Source organism: Mobula hypostoma, chromosome 4 (assembly GCF_963921235.1).
Source record: "Mobula hypostoma chromosome 4, sMobHyp1.1, whole genome shotgun sequence".
NCBI classification, from domain to species: domain Eukaryota; kingdom Metazoa; phylum Chordata; class Chondrichthyes; order Myliobatiformes; family Myliobatidae; genus Mobula; species Mobula hypostoma.
In genome coordinates, this window is record NC_086100.1 from 161,908,159 (window position 1) to 161,930,366 (window position 22,208).

General features: G+C 42.1%; 1 protein-coding gene across 2 annotated transcripts in view; it reads left to right on the forward strand.

Moving 5' to 3' along the window:
- The first annotated feature begins 1,095 nt into the window (after positions 1 to 1,095).
- grid2 (glutamate receptor, ionotropic, delta 2) overlaps positions 1,096 to 22,208 on the forward strand; it is a 1,226,075-nt gene continuing 1,204,962 nt past the window's right edge. For both annotated transcript variants that reach the window (XM_063046850.1, XM_063046851.1), the window contains exon 1: positions 1,096 to 2,320. In XM_063046850.1, coding sequence (XP_062902920.1) covers positions 2,233 to 2,320 — 88 coding nt within the window. In that variant the 5' untranslated portion in view covers positions 1,096 to 2,232. The remainder of the gene's footprint in view (positions 2,321 to 22,208) is intronic.

Genomic DNA, 22,208 nt, shown 5'->3' on the forward strand with positions numbered 1-22,208 from the left:
AAAGAAGGAAGATAAATCACAGGCAGGTGTTCGATTGACACCGTAGAACAAAATTAGGAAGGAGTTTAGGCACTTTAAGAAAACAAATACAAGATGCTGAAACAGAGCAAGTCAGGAAGTATCTGCGAATAGAGAAACTGGGTTAACGTTTTAGCGAAGACCTTCAGTCAGATTGTATTGCCATCAGGACTACAAACTTGAGTTGTCGGAATGGATCGACACCATTTCCTGAATGGTGTGTCTCTATCAAAATTTAGGTGACACTTCGAAATCGGAGGGGGGAATTAATAACTAAGTTTCAGAAATGAAACAAGTTTTATTTAAAGAGCATAGTTCTGCTGGAGGAACTCGGCGGGTCGAGCAGGATCTACGGAAGGGAAAGCATCTTTGCGGAGTCTGCTCCCGTTCTGGTCATTCGTGAATCTGATTTGCAAATTCAGCGAGAAATAGTCACGTGCAAAGCTCTGCTTTCACCCGTGGTGTTGAGTGCTAAATAAAGCTGTCGCGTTGACCTGTTTAAATCACTTTTTATAAAATAAACCAGAACTTGCAACTTGAGAAATTGGTAGAAAGAAAGAAAATAAATAGATTACCCACTCTCCGCCCATAGACTAAGTAGGTCTGGGCTTCCGGAAAGTTTCAAATCTTAAAAACGACACAAGCACCTTGACATACTAGTATATTAGAAAAATAAAATTATAGTAACTCCTGGAAATGTTAGTGATAGACAACATGCAAAAACAAAATCGAGTATTGCCTTTAAACGTTTTTTTTATAGAACACCATTAAAGAGGCGGTCCAGCTTTTAAAGCAGGAGATTTTGGAAAACGTGACTGACGTGGGGTGCACAATTACAATTGAAACGCTTACAATTCTGTCATTTTTAAAATCTCCATTTAATTTCTCAAACCTAAACAGCCTACATTACATGTTTGTTGTGCCTAGTGTGGCACTGGACTGGAAGGGTTAAATACATAATATGATCGACGCATCAAAGCGACGGACTGGTAATAATTTTGATTGATGCTCCGTTTGACGAGTGTAAAATGCAACGCTCTTTGGAGCGCGCCGCTCGCGCTGCGTTAGGTTAAAATATCGCCCGTGCTACAGATGGAAGACAGACAGGTCGGGACTGGAAACAGAGCTCAGGCAGCAATGCAGACTTCAAATAGTTAAACAGCAGACTCAGAAGACCGCTCTATATTGTTAAACGAGCTTGCGTATGGCTATGTAGGACAGTGCCGATCGCCAGACCATTCTCGCTATCGGGTCGAATGAGGAGCTCCGTGCAAGCAGCTCAGTCCAGCGTGCGTTTGGCAAAGCTGCTGGATCCTGGTCTTTAAGGAGCAGCAGACCGCCGCTGTTTGATTTTAGTATATATTTGTGCTTCGCCGCCGGGTGATAAATTCTCGTTGGTACTGATGCTGAGCGCCCCCCCTCTCTTTCTCCAACTCAACACCAGTGCAAGTGTGCACAGCTCGCCTTGTTCGCTCGGTGTTTGGTTATCTCTCGCTCATCCTCCGCACCTATAGAAAAGTTTCATCAGTGTCCGTGTGTAAATTATATATGCGGTTGCAAAAAAAAATGAGAGAGGGAACCTGAAGCTCTTGAAAAGGCTGGGACACAGTGACTTCGTGCATCGGGAATTCTTAACACCGCCGTTCGCTGGTGCCTGGAGACGCACTTTTACTGTTAAACTAGAGGATTCTGTTCATACTCTCCGTTTTATTCTTTGCCTTCATTGCTTCTCCGGTTCCGGATCGATTTCTATTTCATTTTGCAAATATATTTCTACCAATGACTGGGTCAGTTTCAAACATTTGAAGTTATCTCTCACCGGCCCAATGGCGTTGCCCGGTTAGTGCTTCTCCGTGTGAAATTCTGTTGGATTATAACTAGATTCGCTCTTATTTATTGTTGCCAATACAGTATAAATATTGTTTAAAACCACGGAGGGTGTAGGAGGTTTACATGACTGTTTTTTCTGGCCCGTGCGCAGGGCAGAGGATAAAACCACAATCCTGGAAGGCTTTCTTTCCCCCTAATCAATTGGATTGCAGAGAGGAACGAGAGGCAAGGGGGTGAAGGTAAATCTACGCCCCCCTCCATCCTCCTTACTCCCTCTCTCGTTTTCACTCCCCTTTCGGCGCTCGGTATTAAGCACGGTGGTCACCGGCTCAGAGGGAACCTCCGCTGGAAAATTAAGGAGAATAACATTCCAAAAGGAAGGAAATGGAAGTTAACCCCGCGATCTTTCTAGTCTCGATCTGGTGCTTTCATAGCACGGTACTTGTGACTGCGGATTCCATCATTCATATAGGTAAGGTTCTTTTCCGGTTACATTTCTTTTCCATTACATTTCACACTGGGGCTGTGTGTTGTGTGTACGTTCCCCGCTGTGTGTTTTTTTACACAATGACTTGCTTCATGATGGTGGACCAATATACCGACTAAAAGTTAGGTGCAGACTCAAGCCCGAAGGCAAATTGCTCATTTCACTGTCAATGTTTTGAATATTGTCTCGTTTCCAAGTCTCGAACTATTGGCAACTCGCTCCTTTTCTCTTCACACAGCCGCAAATACACACAACCATCCTCGCACTCTCACGCACGCGCTGCCAAATCTGGAACGCTTCTTAAAACCGCGTGCTTGAAGTATTTGAGGGTTGATTATGTCGGGTTTCTCTGAAGCAGGGGATATACCGACAAGGTGGAGGACAGACCTTGGAATGTCCCAGAGCGGAGACAGTAGTTTTATTGCCGGTTTGGTGATTCGCCACTAAGTAACCTTAGAAATGAATGTCGTTTTTGAACGATAGAGAAGGTGTCTTATCTGCGAACCGACCACCCGGATTTTGAATAGTCTGTTGTGTCGATTTACGCAGCAGATCTGTGGGAATAGACGAGGGGAGTAGCCTGAACTTTTGTGAGCCAAGTGTATGGTTTGTCATCTGATTACAATCTGTGACTGTGTACCACCCTGTGATCGGAATTGTAATAATCCATCGGTAGTAAACGTGAACGCGCACACCCACACACGTCCGCGTTTGCAATCCCTGAACCCAAAGTTTCTTTATGAGAAGGACATCTCATTGGCGAATCCACTCTCCTAAATGCCTACTTTGAGAAGCTGGATTGGACTAGGTATTTGTATGTGGAAATGTAAACTGAAAAAGTCTTCTCTGGCCAAACGCTCCCTTCCCTGGGAATGTTCCGCGCCTCTCTTTCTATTCACTCCAATTTCTCACACATTCTTTCTCCCGTTTGACGGCAGTTCAGCAACAACAAAAAATTGTTGTGGAAGGAGGTTTTTGCTTGAATGGTATATGCTTTATGATTCGTAAAAGGTTTAATATTTCGTGGCACCGTAACGTGACTGAATTTCGAGATTCCCAATGTTCCGAAACAAATTCCAATTCCTGAAGGCTTGGATGGGGGTTTAAGTAGTAGAGTGTATTTTGTGTTCTTTGGGCACAATGCTCTTAGTCCCGTTTTATAGTAGATTGCACAGGATTAGCAAAGAGGCAAATGTTATATTTACATCAAGGTAATTAATGTACCTCGGAATTCTAGATAATTTTTATTACGAGATTTCCGACAATTCACATGTTTAATCCAAAACTTGGCGTCAAGTGTGCTGAATACCATAATTGACATTCCTTGCTGCTGGTAATAAAAGACATATACAAACCCTGAATTTCCAAGTTTGGAGCTTTTTGATACTGAACGATGCGTGCAATTTTTCATAAACTTCTAAGTGAATGAATTGTTTACTTAATTGTATGGGGTTCCTGGTTTCGCCGCCAGCCTAATCATGAAATTAAATCCCGCTGTCTTTTTTACACTGTGACATATCTGGTCTGGGTGAATAACCGACACAATGCGGATCGCGAGCCGCGACTAATGAAAGGAACAAATTCATCACTGCACAATGTAAATCACTCGCACCTATCGCTAACGTGTTGCGACATCAGGACTCTTCACCCGCCACTTCACATCAATGCCTGTTTTACAGCTTGCCACCGATCTCCAATCATACCCATCTTCCTTCATCAATTGATTGGTTTCGCGTTTAGGAGCCTTGGAGCCATTGTCACCAAATGGGTTACCTTTGTCGGCAATTGTCCAATCTAATATACTGTATATTAACCAACGGGGGATGCAATGACATTGTATTCGTCCAATATGAAATGGACTCTTACTTTATACGGAAGGTAGTATTTGGAAACCAGTTCTTCTGAACTAGACTTGGGGAATTCAGAACTAGAAACACCAGGTTTCAGGCCATTCAATCATTCCTGAGAATAACGGTAAGAATATGGAACTTAATAGTGGTTTAGCAAACATAACACTGGAGTTTAAGGAGGCAATATTGATGGTATCAAATGAAGTCAGGTAGGAGAAAGTTTGCGTGGAGCCTGGCTAATGGTATGGACAGGTTGAGCCAAGCTGCTTGTACGTTTTTGTTAATATTTAGCCATTTTCTGTTATGCATCATTACGTTCATTCTCTGCTAACGCTAACCCAAACACCCAACTTGGGTACAGAATCTGTAGATCCTGGAGTAATTTCTTTAGTCACCTCAGAATGGGTCTTCCTGGAGTGGAAGCAGGTCATCCCCAATCCAGCAGGAAATCCAAACAAGATGATATGTAGATTTTATGAAGCTTTATTGGTGTGTATGTATATTCCAGTGCACATTCAAAAGGAACAGTGCACAGTTTACTGGAAAAACTCAGCTGGTGGAGCAGCATCTACTGGGGAAATAAGCTTTTGAGTTGAAACCTTGCACCTGTATCTTGAGTTGCTTGGAAAGAATAGCCAGTAACCTCTTCTCCACTCTTTATCACAATGCAGAATTTTTGACCGAAAACATTGACAATTAATTTTCCTCCTCTGCTGCTTCATTTGCAGAGCTCCTCCAACAGTTTCTCTGTTGCTACAGATTCCAGCATTGCAGACTCTTGTGCCTGCATGTTCTCAGGATTTTGATATACTGTGTTCAACCTTATCATGTTGGGTGGTTGAACTATTAACTATTTTTGCTACTGCATACATAGTACTTTTCCATTAATACTTGACCTAGTAAGAGAAGCCTCTTGTCCACAGCACTCACTTGTGACAATAGAGACAATATCTATAATCACCCACTGGTGGAGTCTATATGCTTCATGATTGGTATTGTTAATTGATATTAACTATCTATTGGCACGTGGCCAAATGGTTAAGGCATCGGTCTAGTGATCGGAAGGTCGCTAGGTCGAGCCTCAGCTGAGGCAGTGTGTTGTGTCCTTGAGCAAGGCACTTAACCACGACACCAGTGCCAAGCTGTATCGGCCCTAATGCCCTTCCCTTGGACAACATCGGTGGCGTGGTGAGGGGAGACTTGCAGCATGGGCAGCTGCTGGTCCCACACAACCTTGCCCAGCGCTGCGCCCTGAAAACCTTCCAAGGCGCAAATCCATAGTCTCACGAGACTATCGGATGCCTATAAAAATTAACTATTTCAATTCATAATTTATGCTTAGTATCGATTTCACATCTAGTTTATTTCCCATATAATCTGAGCTCATATTTTGTATAATACAGTATTTGTCTCTGTGTTTTACAATGAAACTGTGCAGATTATTTTTAAAAAGGTGATAATTGACCCTGTTTTTTTTCAAAAACGATCACTTTTCAAATATTGCTGAATTGCATAAAATAATCAACTTGAAGTTTAAAAGAAAGAAACCAGCAAAGGCAATGGATTTAAACTGTTTACACAATGGTTCCAATTATTCAAACTATTTATCTTTGAACTGGGCCTTTTTTTTTGTGTATCACCAGCAAAAAAAAAATGAAATAGTTGCAATTAGTTCGTGCAATAATTAGATATTCAAAATTGTCTTAATGAAAGTTGATCTTAACAGTTATATTTAAATAGTGCATTAACAATTAACAAAGTTAAATAACAGCACCTAAAATAATCGGTGACCATTTAATAATTTGGATGTAAAAAAAATGTAAGGAGCCAAATATTTTTCCTCTAGCAATCCAATGCAAAAGTTTATTCACATTTTTAATTACAAAATTGTGTACTATTTCACAAGCATTTTTAAAAAAGATTTCAATATTATGCGGTTATAGGGGCTTCATCTGTTGTCATGCACTTCACCAAGCACATAATATTTACCTGGCATCAATTTTTTTTGTGTCCATTTGTTCTCTGGAGTTTCACTTAGTACACTGTAGTTCAACCAAGAGATCAAATGTTTGAGCCATATGCAAGACATAGGAGTAGAATTAGGCCATACAGCCCACTAAATCCGCTCCTCCATTCCCTCATGACTGATTTATTACCTCTTTCAACTCCATTCTCCTACCTTCTCCCTGTAACCTTTGACACCCTTGCTAATCAAGAACCTATCAACCTCTGCTTTAACTATACTCAATGATTTAACCTCTACATCCATCTGTGGTAATGAATTCCACAGATTCAGCGCCCTGTAGCTAAAGAAATTCCTCCTCATGTGCCATGTGGCACAATACTGTAACCAGAGTGTTGGAGTTTCTTATTTTGTATTAGTCTGTGCTTCCTTTCTCAATGAGTTTTTGAGGTGCTATGTTGTTAAAAACCATGATAGGATGATTTTAAAGAGAAGAAATTGAATTGGGGAAACAACAGGAATTCTGCAGATGCTGGAAATTCAAGCAACACACATAAAAGTTGCTGGTGAACGCAGCAGGCCAGGCAGCATCTCTAGGAAGAGGTGCAGTCGACGTGACAGGCCGAGACCCTTCATCTCTTCCTAGAGATGCTGCCTGGCCTGCTGCGTTCACCAGCAACTTTTATGTGTGTAAATTGAATTGGGGATATGGCCAAATTCAAATGTAAGGTAGAGTATAGAAGAACCTTTATCTATCGGATGTGTTGGCACGCGGCCAAGTGGTTAAGGCGTTCGTCTAGTGATTTGAAGGTCACTAGTTCAAGCCTTGGCTGAGGCAGCATGTGTGTCCTTGAGCAAGGCACTTAACCACACACATTGCTCTGTGACGACACCGGGGTCCTAATGCCCATCCCTTGGACAACATTGGTGGCATGGAGAGGGAAGACTTGCAGCATGGGCAACTGCTGGTCTTCCATACAACCTTGCCCAGGCCTGCGCCCTGAAAACCTTCCAAGATGCAAAAAAAAAGTCTCATGAGATATATAGGATCAACACACAAAGGAGCTGACAGAACTCAGTGGATCAGGCAGCATCTATGGAGAGAAAATGAACAGTCAGCTTTCCACCAGCTCCAGCATTTGCAGTTTCTTATCTCCTTTTACTGTAGGACGTTCAATCTCTCAGTTGTGATATTGAATTACTCTCTTGTGTAATGTAAAACATAATGTAAAACATTTAATATTTCAAAAAGAGATGTTCTCCCAATAGCTGTTGCTCAACCAGTGCTACATTATAGATGCACACCCATTGTATGACCATCTTGGAAGCAGCTTTTCTGCTAAATTTTACATTTTATATACTAGATTTTGAATGCACTCATTAACTGTAAAGCTTCTCGGGCGATGCTAATATTGTGAAAGGAAAAAAAAAACGATTTTTATTTTATAGTGAGATTAAAATGAGAAATTTACATTTTAAACCAGAATGGAGGAAGAATCTTAGGTTTTAAGAGAATGGCGGGGGAGGAGCGTGGGAGGCCTCAGACTGCTTTACAACATTTGATGAAATGTAAAGTTCTTTTGAAGAATAAAACTATTGACCTGTGGGTAATACTATATTCAGTTTGCACAAGGCTATCTACATAGTTTTAACCATTTCATTATATTGAAGGGGCATTCATTAGTTTTTTTGATGAATTAAGTCTATTATTGTGCCCAAGTCTAATCAGTAAATTTTAATAAGAGTGTCAGAATAGTTCGAGAGATTGGATTAAGATATATAAATCTTTCATCCTCAATTTACACGTTTTCAAGGTGTTTAAAAGAAAAGGTTTATTAGCATATAGACCAAATGCAAGCAAATGTGACTAGTTTAGATGGGAATCTTGGTTGGCATGGACCAGTTGGACTGAAGGACTTGCATCCATGCTGTATGTTTCTGACTCTGAGTTGCATCTCAAGTTTATTAATATCTGCAGGGTTTCTTATACACAGTGAGTACTTAGGTCAGTGCTTTTTGTTCATATCAGGTAAAGTGCTCATTTCCCTGCCCATAATATGGGTTGGATTGGAGTCCTTGGATGAAGCAGCTTGGGAAGAAGTGTGATCAAAATAGCTGATGAGTGTACTGTGGATTCAGCTCACTAGCCATTTACCTGAAATAAATATTGAAGATGTACAGGGGAAATATAAGAGGTTGTTCAAGTAAAATGAGAATAGGCAACAAAGGTACTGTAATGATTTTTCAAACTGATACAACATGAATAATTTCAAGAAGGGGTTGATAGACAGTACCTGCATAGAACTGAAACAGATACGTTCACATATTGTTCAAACCATCACAGATTGAATCTATAAAAGTGTACTTTTTACTTTTGGAGTAGAAATAAATTATTGACTTGCATTGAATAAAATCTGTAGTTTAGCAACAACAGTACAGTCCAAATATATTAAACAATATATTGCAAAATAATTATGCAAAAAAATTGAAATGATGAGGTAATCTTCATGGTTCATTTGAAAGTGTAATGGCAGAGGTGAAGAAGCTTTTTGTAAATCACTGAATGTGAATCATCAAACTGCTGTACCACACCTTGATAGCAGTAATGAGAAGCTAGTCGTGAGGATTGTTAATGATGGATGCTGCCTTCTTGATACACTGCCTCTAGAGGATATCTTTGATGGGAATGATTGTGCCAATGATGGAGCTGGCAGATTCTATAACCTTCTGTAGCCTTCTCTGATCTTGTACATTGGAGCCTTTGTAACAGGCTGTGATGTAACCAGTCAGATGTTGTTGTTCAGGCTAAGAAGAGTGATGAGCTGGGGACTGGTTAGGGCTCTGTTCAAAGAAGAAATAATGGTAGAGAAAGAGGAATTAGGCATTCATGGTGAAAATGAGATAGTAAGGACTAGAAAACTGAAACTGCTAGCATTAAAGTTTGGTAGGTGAGCATGCAAAGAGGCTGTATTACAGAAGTTAGTAAAAAAAAAGGTAAGGAAAAAAAAACAAATTCTGTGGTAAGAATAGGCTGGATCAATAGGTTTATAGCACAGTTTTGCTGGTGGGTCCTGGGGCGAAAGTAAAGCTGGCTGTTGGCTTTGGGGGATTAAGATCAGCAACTGTATCAAGATGAAATTCAAGGGAAATGAACTCTGTGACTCTAACGATGGTGGTGGTGTTCATGGAGGCAGTGGTAGAGAAAAATGGCAAGGTGGTGGAATGCTCTCAGCCCTCAGAAAATGAGTTGGGAAGGAAATGTGAATGAGGCAATCTATTCAATACGTACATTTAGCTCCCTGACTTCAGTCCAGTTCTTCAACCATCCTCATTTATCAACCTATTCTTAGGCTAACTACTTGATTCGTATCCAACAGCCTGCTCTGTACCATTCAGTGACTGGTTTGGAATCTATTTTCATAGCATGGTCTTCTTTGTGTCAGCCTAAAACAGAGTACTTTTAATCGTGGATTTCAACGACTGAATCTTGGGATAACCATTTCATCCCAGTAGGGTTACATAATGATCAGCTGTCTGTTGGTCATTCTGAGAAGATCGTTAATTTTTATCGATAATTTGTTAATGAACAACCTGCTTTTGTATATTCAAATGCCATGTTTTAGCAGAGCAACACTGTAAATAAATCATTATTTAGATTATCCTTCACGTAAATCAAGGGAGATATTTATCACCAGAAGCTTCACCTATCTGGTTTATTGTCCCAATCATCTTATTGTAATAATAAGATGAAAGTGCTTCTACTTTAAAAAGTGTGATGGTTTTGGTGCTGCTTTTTATTTAAAATGAAGCTGTCATTTTTATTCTACTTTCCTTTATCTGAAATGAAGCCAAAAATTGTTTAAGTACCTTTCAATATGCAAATTTCTTTCAGTCATGGAACCCTTGAGTGTTGTCAGACTTAGTTGGTTTTTCACAATCTGTTCATACCCTTAAAGGGCCAAGCTTGCTGAAGACAGAACTATCATACTGAAGAACAAAGTGGGGGGATGAATGTTTTGAGATTTTCAAAAAATCAGTAACTGTAGGGTCATTGTACAAGACCAACAATGTAAAACATCTATGGTATAAGCTTATTTAAGTAAAATAATTAATGCTTGCACCCCGATGTTCAACATTGCTCTCTCACAGCTGCTGATCTTGAAATTGTATCATATTTCAGAAGGAGGAGCTGCAAAAATAAGAAGGCATAGATTTAAAAACGCAAACACGAGGAATTCTGCAGATGCTGGAAATTCAAGCAACACACATCAAAGTTGCTGGTGAACGCACAGGCCAAGCAGCATCTCTAGGAAGATGTTGCCTGGCCGGCTGCATTCACCAGCAACTTTGATGTGTGAGGCATAGATTTAAGATCAGAGGCAAGAGATTTTAAAGGGACACCAAGGACAGATTCTTTGTGCAAAAGGTGGCCCATGTTTGTAATCAGCTGCCAGATATAGTTGGCTGAGGCAGGCACGTTAGCAACTTTTAATGCCAAATAAATAAGTAGGAGAGGTTTAGGGGGCTATGGGCCAAATATGGGCAGATAGAACAAGCTCACTGGACACTGGCCAAAAGGCCTGTTTCCATTCTGTACAAATCTGATTCATTCCCATTCCCATTCATTCAACCATGGCAAGATTTGAAATGAAGCATGTAACTGGGCAAGGTGTCACAGACGTGGTGATGGAGAGGGAACAGGTGACTAAAACATTGGAAAGTTTTAGTTGGAAGGAAAGAATAGGAATTATGGAAATTGGATAGGAGGCCAGAGAGCAGAAGGATAGAAATGTTGCACTTGAAGTACTTGTGGATCAGAGAGATGATTAGAACATATTTACTGCAATTGTCTCAGAAGTAGTCAGTCATGAACTGCATGCCAGAAAATGGAAAACAGGATGAAATTAGCAAGATCATTTCAAGATGAGGGTCAGCCAGTTAATAACAGTGAGAAAGTATTCTGGGACATTTTATCCCCTCTCTAAGAATCTCACCATTTAAGCACAAAGGAACAAATGACACAATAATATTAAAGCTCCTGCTTATGTTGCTTGAAGGATAATTTCACAGTTGCTGATTGTAGTTGATGTGCACTATCAGGTGTTGCTGCTGAAAGCAGATTAGACACTGAATAACATTTTCCACTTGGTATAGCACCACAAATGATGTTTGCATCAGTGTTAATGTATTATAAGCTATTATAATGGTTGTTCCCTGAACTGTTACAATAGCTGGGCACTGTTGCTCTTTCAACATAGAGTCATGTCCCTTGTGAGCCTCCCCCTGGACTAGGGAGAACTGATATGAGAGAACTGTGGGCATTTTCTTTTTTGAAACTGACTTCACTGATGTATACTGATACAAGCTTCGGTGAATTGATGAATATCTTTTGGCTCAATTTCCAGGTGTAATCTTGAACTTTAATTATTGGCAAGGTTTTCAAATGTTTCAATGAAGGAGTGTCCTGTGTTAACACTCGCAACCACAATCTTTTTAAAGGTATCTGGAGTGTGAATTTTAGAATCCTTGTCTCCTAAAATCCATAACAGCGGAAGCTCTTCTTTGGCTGCAAGCACAGGCAGGTATTTGAACCGGTGCCTTTCTCATCTTTGGTCTGTTTCCACACATCAACTCAATAACAATTATGTCTGTTCAATTCGCAGTAAAAAATAAATTAACATTTATTGCTTCTCAGTATGTCGTTCAGGGTAGTGGGGGGACTAATGTCGAACTGTATGTGCCACAACAATGCACTTCTGGTATTAAGCTTTTACTTTTCCATAAAATGCCTCTCCCAACACAGATGAGTACATTACCCATCTGATATTAATAATTATCTGATACCAGTTAGTAATCAAAGAAGTGTTGATAATGATCAAAGAACCATACTGCTTTTTACTTTGCCATTTACCAGCACACAGATGAAAAGGATTACACTTCACACAGAGCATCTAGGAGCGCCAACATCATATGTCCAGTGATGGTGCCTTTTTATTCTTTTCATTTAAGGATCTGAAATTCAGTTAGTCACATCTGGTATTCTAATTAGCCATGCATGGTTAATGGTTAATCTATTGAAATAGAGAAAAGGGTTAGTTTTAAAAAGGTGTGAATTGTGTAGATATTCATATATGCAGTTGTCTCTTTGGGTGGAAGGTAGTAGAGATAGGAGTTTTGTTTTCATTCCCTGTACGTTACAGTTCAAATGAAATAGGGAAACGTATCACATGTCTGTTGCCTTTCACCCTTGCATCTGACCAATGGGTCTGGTTAGTGATATTGTCAATTCTATGTGCACAAACCATTGAATTGTTACTGCACAGAAAGAGGTTAACTCCCAGCAGAAAAAACCTTCAATTCCATTTGCCCTTCCTTTCTCCTTCCTTGTTACCCTGCAAATTGTCTTTTCTTCATCACCACACAACTCCTTTTGAAAACCATACCCATTTGGTTAGTACAACCTTGTGAAAAGAAAGCTTCAGATCAGGAAAACTCCTCCTCTGGCATTTAAAGGAACTTTAACTTTCAGTGGTGTTTTGTGGCATTGGATAGTATGTCAAAGTTCACCCTAAGATTCACTTTTTGTGGGCATACACAATAAATCTGTAATGGAATAATAATCGACATGGAATTAATGAAAGACCACACCAACATGGGCATTCAAACAGTGTGCAAAAGAAAACGAGCTGCGCAAATACGAAAATAAAGAAATAATAATAGTAAATAAATAAGCAATAAATAGCGAGAGCATGAGAGGAAGAGCCCTTGAAAGTGAGAAAATACGTTGTGATGGGACAAGTGAAATTGAGTATTAAATTTTCAATGTAAATTAGGAAAAATGCAAGTGATGGAAATCAGAATGAAAAGTCAAAAATGCTAAAAATGCTCAGCCGGTGAGGGAGCATTTGTGGAAAAAGAAGAACATAGTTTTTTCTGATATGACATTCTGACAAGTGGTGTCTTACCCAAAAGCTCGACTTTGTGTTTCCAAATAAGCCATCTAGTCTGCTGGGTGTTTCCAGAATTTTAATTTTTTTAATGTATTAAATTTTCATCTGTCCATGTCATTAAATTGGTAAATTGATTATTGTCACATACCGAGGTACAAAGGGATACTATCTTGCATACTGCTTATACAGACCAATCTTTGATTATGTTAGCTGCTTTACTGAAGCAGCTAGAAGTGTAAACAGAGTCCATAGCATAGTGGCTGGTTTCCATGATGTTCTGAGCTGTGTCCATAACTCTCTGCTGTTATTTCTAGACCTGTGAAGAATTTTAATTTGTCTTGTGACTTTTTGTTATTTGTTCCTGGGGAAATGCTCTTCATTTGTACTGTTCTTTGCATGCAGATCCTCTTAGATGTCACTTTGTCAAGTGCGTGCTCTAAAGCTACATTGTCTAACTTCCTGAGGAATGGGAACTTGTCAATTAAGCAAATGATTATGGCTTTGTTTTGGAGTCAACATTTTATGAAGAGTTATGAAACCTATTTAGATGTCATACCAACTCAAATGCCATGAATAAAAAGCTTTTGCTAGTTTATTCGTGGGAAAATAATTCTCAATGCTGACTTTGTTTAGAATACAAAGGGGTGTTTTGCCTTAATAATTGACACACTAGGAAGGATTTTTGTAAGTGTATTTTTCTTAAAACATGAAGCTTGAAAGGCTAGTGATGTGCTTGGCTGGAATATCAACTGCTAGCATGATCTGCCTTTGTTTTTTTATATATAAAAGTTGTTTTTAAAATGCTCTGAGGGTTAAGCCATTGGAATCACAGTGTGCTGCAGTAACATTTGAAGGGTCAAGGCAATTTTGCAGCTGAATAATTTTTTTCCAGCAAAGATAATTTTGGAAGTTATGAAAAGTTCAAATATCGAACTAGTATCTCAATACACAAAGACGGCATGCAAGCGGCTTTTCATCGTTTGAGGAGATTTGATACGTCAAAAAAGGCTCCTGTAAATTTCAATAGATGTACCATGGAGAGTATTCTGACTGGTTGCATCACAGCCTGGAATGTAGGGTAGAAGGCAAAGGATTGCCAAAGGCTGTAGAGGTTTATAGACTCAGCCAGCTCCATTAGGGGCACAACCCTACCCACTTTCGAGATCTAGTACCTCAAGAAGGTGGTATCCATAAAAAACACAATATGATAAAGAAGACAATGATAAGAAAACACTGTAAATATAAATAGGGTGCCCATAAAAAGTGTTCATGTTCTATTGTTTACAACATAGAATCACAATGGATTTAATGTGAGTTTTTACACTGATTAACAGAAAAAGACTTTCATGTCAAAGTGAAAACAAATCTCTACAAAGTGATCTAAATTAATTATAAATATAAAAGCAAAATAATTGATTGGATAAATATCCACCCCTTCAAGTCAGTATTTAGTAGATACACCTTTGGCAGCAATTACAGCCTTGAGTCTGTGTGGATAGATCTCTATCAGCTTTGCTCACCTGGACACTGCATTTTTCACCATTCTTCTTTATAAAACTACTTAAGATTTTTCAGATTGCATGGGGATTGTAAGTGAACAGCCATTTTCAAGTCCAGCTACAAATTCTCAATTGGATTGATGCTCTGATTTGGCCACTCCGGAACATTAACTTTGTTTTTAAGCCGTTCCTGTGTAGCTTTGGCTTTATGCTTGGGGTCATTGTCTTGCTGGAAAACAAATATTCTCCCAACTCACAGTTCTCTTGCAGATTGTAGCAGGTTTTCCTCCAGGATTTCCCTGCACTTTACTCATTCATTTTACCTTCTACCTTCACAAGCCTTCCAGGGCTTGCTGTAGAGAAACATCCTCACAGCATGATGCAGCCACCACCATGCTTCATGGTAGGGATGGTATATTTTTGATGTTTTTGTCCGATGGTGAAACAGCTCAATTTTCATCAGCCTGCCAAATACAGCCTTCTTCCAACTGACTTCAGAGTTTCCCATATCCCTTCTGGTAAACTCTAGCCAAGATTTCATGTGAATTTGTATGTCCATAAAGTGGCATTAGGCACAGGGGTGCCTGTTCATAATGTGACTGACGGGAAATGATGCAGTAATGGCGGTGGGGGTTTGGAGGGATAGGTTATTGGGTGGAGATGTTGATCAGCCTTGCTGCTTGGGGAAAGTAACTGTTTATGAATCTGGTGGTTATAATATAGATGCAACATAGCCTCCTCCCTGATGAGAGTGGGGCCAACGGTCCATAAGCAGTGTGAGTGGGATGCTACAGACCTTTTGCTGACAACTTTCTCTATAATGTCCTTGATGGCAGGTAGGCTGGTGCCAGTGATGCATTTGGCAGTTCTGACTACCTGTTGTGGAGCCTAACTCTCCTCCACAGTGCAGTTTCCGTACCGTGCTGTGATGTAGCATGTTAGGATGCTCTCTACTGCATATCGATAGAATGGTGTGCGTATAGAGGTACATAGTCGAGCTTTCTTCGGCCTCCTTGTAGAGGTGTTGGTGAGCTTTTCTGATTGTGTGGAATCTCTTCTGGGACTATGGGAGGTTGTGCAAGATGGGCACTTCCAGGAGTTTGAAACTGCTTGGAGTTTCCATTGCTGTGTTATCAATGTAAAGTGGATTTGAGTTCTGAAGTCCATAACCATCTCCTTTGTCTTGTTGACATTGAAGAAGAGGTTATTTGCCTGGCAACTGCCCTTGAGCTCTTCCTTCTCTTGTCTGTAGGCCATTTCATCATTGTTGGTGATGAACCCCACCACTGTCGTGTCACCGGGAATCTAGACTCGGGTGTTTTGTCATGCAGTCATGTGTGAACAGAATGGTCAGCAATGAGCTCAGCACACAGCCCTGGAGGGAGGGGGGTCACCCATGTTGGGGATAATGGAGGAGGAGGAGAGGCTGCACATCCTAACTATATGTGGTCTGTTGGTTAGGAAGTCGAACACCAGTTGTACAGTGCATTATTTAGCCCGAGGAGTAGGAGTTTGTTCACAGGGGTCTGTGGGACAATAGTATTGAGTGTCAAAGTGAAACCCAGAAATGGCATTTTGACATATGTGCTTGTATTTTCTAGGTGTGTTGGGGCCAGGTGCATGACAGATGCCTTACCCCTGGCATCGCATCTGGCATGGTGTGGTTTTGTCGGTATGCATATTGGTGAGTGTCCAATGTGGCAGGAATGACGTTTTCGATATGTGCCATTCAAAGCAATTCAGGATGATTGGCATCATTGGCACTGGCTGGTAATTGGTTCTTGAGGTGTAGAGTTCTTTGGTACAGTGACGAAGGTGTCAGATTTGAAGCATGTGGGATTAGCAGTGGATGTGTGAAGTGTAAAAGATGTCCTTGATGATGTGAGTAAGCTGGGATGCACACTCACGGAGTACTTGATCTGGATGTTGCCTAGCCACCTTATAGAGATTGACTCTGCAGATTCCTTCCCATGCCTGCTGCTGTTACAGACAGAGTCTGCTCACGTGGAAGGGGAGTTTTGGTGGACAGCATTGTGTTGCATGCCTCAAAGTGTGCATAATAGTTGTTTAGAGTGTCAGAGGGTACATCACTGGAACAGTTGACGCTGTTTTCCCTTGTGTAGTCAGTAATGCCCTTGATGCCCGACCACATACACAGCGGTCCGTTATCAGATGAGTGTTCCTGAATTGTTTGTGTGCAGGCGGTCTTTGCTGTCTTGTTACCTGAAGTGAAATTTCTCCAGGCTGCTCTGAGAGCTGATCTGTCACCAGAATTGAAAGCCAAGATGAGGGCATCGGTGGCTTTGTAAGTACCGCTCTGTTTGTATAAGCATGGTCCATTCTGTTTGTTTCCTTTGTGACATGTTGGTGGAATTTGGGTAAGAATGTTCTGTAGAGGAACATGATTTAAGTCTCCCGCAATTCTGAAGAGATCATCTGGATACTTGTTTTGTAGAGAGCTGATAATACTATAAACTTCCTCCAGTGCACCCTTGGTGCTGCGCTCGGGTGGATGTACACAGCTGAGATCAACACAATAAACTCCCTGAGCAGGTAATGCAGCTGGCATTTAATTTGTAAGATGTTCAATTGCCCCAGAACAGTAACCGCTGTCTACAGATAAGTTTGTGTACCAACCTTTGTAAATTCTTTAGATTTCCCCAACAGGGAGTCTCTGTCTGGATGGAACAGAGTCATCCCATCTAGTTGAAACAAGAATCCGGTATGTTTTTGTTTAGCCATGAAAACCAGAATGCATCAGTTTCTCATGTCTTTCTGTGTGTTCATTGTCAGTTTCAGTGAGTCTAATTTATTTTCCACTAAGTGGATGTTGGTCAGGAAAAGTACTGGTATCACCTGCTTGGCTAGCACCACCTTTGGAGAAAAATTGCAAGAGCTTGAAGACCCACAGTCAATGATTCAAAACTACTTTCCCTATGCCATCAGATTTCTCAATAGTCCATATACATAACCTTATTATTAGTCTTTTTGTTCTATTTGATTTTGTAATTTGTTGCATTGTTCTATCTTGACACTGTACTTCTGCAAAATAACAAATTTCACATTGTATAAGTCAGTGATAATAAAATTGATTCAGAAAAAAACTATTTTGAAATTTCAAATATCTGAAGAGAAATATCCAATCCTGTATTCTAGTGCAGTACAAACAGAGTACTATATTGCTGGAGATGCCATTTTCAGATGAGATGTTAAACTAAGGCCATAACTGTGTTCTCATAACTGATTCCGTTGGATTGTTTCAACGAAGAGCATGGATGTTCTTTTTTGGCATGATGACAAATATTTATTAAACAGTTAATTTTTGAGGTTGGATACTAAATGGATATTTAGGAGATAATTTCTTTACATGGAGGCTATTGAGTACCTGTAATGAGTTGCCAGAGAAAGTGATCAAGGTGGTACAATTCCAACATTTAGGAGGCATTGGGTATTTACATGGAGGATAAGAGCTTGGGGGGTGTGGTAGAGTTATGGGCTGAATGTGAGCAACTGGGACTAGCAGGAAGAATCTGTGGTGGGCATTGATCATTTGGGCTGAAGGGCCTATTTCTGTGCTGTGTTACTCAATCACTCTATGCTTGCGATCTAACCCATGGCCGAAGAATTCAATTCTGATTTTAATTACCCACGATAGAAGCAAAAGTTCTTTTAGCCTTGACATGTCTTAACTTCAGATTCAGATCTTGGACTGAAGCTAATTTATTGTCATGTGCACCAGATTGCAATGAAATTCTAAGCTTGTGACAATCACAGTGCAAGCAGTGGATCTCATCATAATAAATACAACAGTACATAGATAGCAATATGTACAAAACCAGTGTTTGAGTAGAAGACCTTTTCAATAATAGGAAAAAATCTTTCACTAATGAAGAAATTTTATTATTAAAGTGTATTAGTACGGTACCGCTGTGTACATAAATGTACTGATGCATCTGGACACATCTTCAGTGATGTTCCTGGAATCATCAGGTGTTTTGTGTCTTTCAACATCATACACCCTCCTTGTGACCCAGCCGGGGCTGATCAGACCCCAGCTTGTGTCCAGATGGCCAGCTACTTATGACTCTATGGCTCCCCTCTTTTGAGCCACAGCCATCTTGAGGCCCTCTCTGCCACATCGATGGTACTGCGGCTGGCTCTCCTCTTCCTCTCTCCCTCGATGCCCAAACTGCTGAAGGCTCTGGCTAAAGAACTGGCTGCGAATCCCCTACATAGAACCTCCACTGGGAGACACCTCGCTCTTCATCCAGCCTGCTGACAGTTGCTGACCAGTCCCGCGTACTTGGAGAGCTTCCTTTCAAAGGCCTCTTCCAAGCAATCTTCCCATGGGACTGTCAGCTCCAGCAGCACCACTTGCTTAGTAGACTCAGACATTAGGACAATGTCTGGTCGCAGGGTGGTGGCTACGATATGGTTGGGGAACTTCAGCTGCCGTTTGAGGTCCACCAACAGCTGCCAGTCCCTTGCAGAGGTCAGAATGCCTGCAGATGTTCTGGCGGGTATTGGCTGCTCCCCAGCTCTGACAAAGGCAATGGTCTGCTTGGAGGGTCAGGACTGCTTCGCCCACTCAACTCCTGCACTGATGGCTTCAGTGATGGTCTTCAGGACCTGATCATGCCTCCATTGATACTGTCCCTCACCAAGTGCCCTTGTGTAACCGCTGAGGATGTGCTCCAAGGTTCCTCGCTTGGAGCACAGTGGGCACGCAGATGACTCTACCTTGCCCCATGTGTGCAGGTTTGATGGGCTTGGAAGCACATCGTACACTGCCTGGATGAGAAATTGGATGCGGTGTGGTTCGGCTTTCCAAAGCTCAGCCCAGGTCACTTTCCTCTCAACCGCATTCTTCCATCTTGTGCAAGTTCCCTGTTGCTTCATTCCCACCGCCTTGCAGGTTCTTGTCTCCTCTGCTGCTGTCACCTCCTCCTGAACTAGACAACGCCTTTCCTTCCCTCTGGTGTCCATTTGGGGAGTTGGAAAGGATCCTAGCCCAACTCGGCCTCATGTGACCACTCCCACCAGTTTCCTGTGACGCAGCCTCACCTCTGCTTCCTGAACAGCTTCCTCTGCCCTCCATTTCCTGCCAGTCCTCTCTTGGATCCCTGCTCTAGCCACATTCGGATCTCTTGAGTCCCTATACTGTACACTTGTCTGGCTCTTGTTACCTTGAATTCCTCCTCTAAGGATTTGAAGGGCAGTTGAAGTTTGTTGTGGTGTCCATAGAGTGCGATGCTGCTCAGGCTCTTTGGCAGCCCCAGCCATCTCCTGGGGTGGTTGCTGACCCTCCTCTCTAAGGTTTCAACTGCCGAGATCGGAACTGCATGGACGAGGAGGGGCCACAGGATTCTGGGAAGAATTCCATGCTGATACACCCAGGCTTTAAACTTCCCAGATAGGCCAGACTTGTCCACAGATTTCAGCCAGCCATCCAGCTCGGTGCAGGTCGCCTGAATGGATGACGTGTCCCTTAGAGAGCTGTCAAAAACCTTACCTAAGCTCTTGACTGGCTTTTCTGTGATGGTTGGGATGGCTGTGCCTGCGATGCTGAACTGGAACTTGTTCTCCACCTTCCCTTTCCTCAGCACCAACAATTTTGATTTGGCAGGTTTGAAACACATCCGGGCCCACTCCACCAGCTTTTTGAGCCCCTACGGAATCCACTGGCATCCTGGGACTGATTCTGGTGACTGTGAGGTCATTCATGAATGCCCTGAGAGGTGGTTGCCATTGAGCAGAATTCAATCTGGGCCCTCTGCACTCTGGTTCAGCAGACTTAGTGAGCATGTTCATGGCTAGGGAGAACAGTGTCCCTGAGATAGTGCACCCTGTGATGATGCCGATCTCCATCTTGTGCCAGGTTGATGTAATTGCTCCTGAAGAGACCCTCATCCTGAAGTTGCTGTAATAATCAGCGATAAGGTCTCTGGTTCTGCTGGGGACGTGATGTTTGGTCGGTGTAAGCTGCAACAGCTTGTGCGGAATGGAACCATATGCATTTGCCAGGTCGAGCCACAACACTGACAGGTTGCCCTTGTTCTCTCTGGCCTCCATGATGAGCTGTGTCACCACACCGGTGTGCTCCAGACAGCCCGGCATCCCTGAAATGCCACCGTTCTGGACTGATGTATCAATATAGGTGTTCTTTGCTAGGTAGGTGCACAGCTGATTAGAAACGGCACTGAAGAAGGTCTTCGCCTCGACACACAGCAGGGAGATGATGCGAAGCTGGTCTCTCTCCTTCAGCCACTCTCCACTGTTCTGGGATCTTCCCCCTTCTCCAGAAGACTCACAGAATCTTCCACAGACGCAGCAGGAGTTTGGGGCAGTTCTTGTACACTTTGTACCAGTGTTGCTTGGTCCTGGAGCCAAGCTTGCCCTTGCTTTGCGGACGACCTCTTTGACTTCCTTTAGTTGCAGCTCTGACATGTCGAACTGCACATCTAGTTCAGGGGGATCTATTAGGATGTTGCACTCTCGCAACTCCTGCTCTCTTTCAGGATCATTATATATCTTCTTCAGATGTTGGTCTATGTCTTCCTGCGAACAGGCCAGTTTCCCACTGCGCTTCTCCCCCAGCAACTCCTTGGTGAACTTGAAGGGTTTGGCGATAAAGGCAACACGTTTTCGGGCCCTTTCACGACGCCGCCTCCGATGCCACTCTGCCCGGCGGAGGACCCTGATCTTCTTTCGTAGTATGCACATCAGCTGGGCCAAGCCAATGCGCTCCTCTTCTCCTGTCTTTTGTACTGGGACTTCAGCGCTTTCATCTCCTGCCTGATATTGTGGATCCTGAATGCTCTTTGGTTCTTTGAGTAAGGTGTTTTGGAGCCTTTCTTCTTCTCTTCTCCACACCGTTCAGCTGCGATGCTGACAGTTGTTGTCATGGCTTGTAGCTTTCTATCGACCCCTCCCTTCACCGTTGCCTCCAAAATTTGTTTGACATCTTCATCAAACTGCTTCCACAGTGAAGTCATGTTAGCTGCAGGCCACTTGATCTGCATCCTGTTAGACTTCATGTTAGAGGGATTAGTTTGCAACACTTGAAGGTTCCGGGCACTATGGGGTGATTCCGGGCCTGGCCCCTCCTTCGTCTCACCAGGTTGGACACCTGCGCGTTGTGCTGCTTCTGCTCCCGCCAGACACTTGATCCTTGTGTAAGGGGGTTTCGTCTCTTATGTTACTGCGTAGGCTAATTAAAATAGCTTCTTTGTTATGTTATACTTGGGAATGCTTCTTTGTTATGTTAAATGCTGAAAATATCCTCCTGCTGGCAGTTTGTTGAATCACGTTACTGATAAGAAGATGTTATGAACCAACTGAGATAGTTGTTATGTTTTTGGTGCAGTTGAAGATACTGTATGCGCGGGGTTTTGGGGGAGAAGGCGGGAGAGAGAGACAGAGGATGGACCTGGTGCTGTGATGTCTGCTAACAAGTTCGGACCCCGAGGAGGGCGTTCGGCGAGGAGACTGAGACGGACTCGTGTGGAGCGTCTGGTCGACCACCGTTGTTGGTCCCAGGCAGCCGGTTGAGGTGGTCCGGGGGGTTGCAGGGTGAAGAAGAAGGGTCCTGAGCTCCAACTGTTTGTGCAC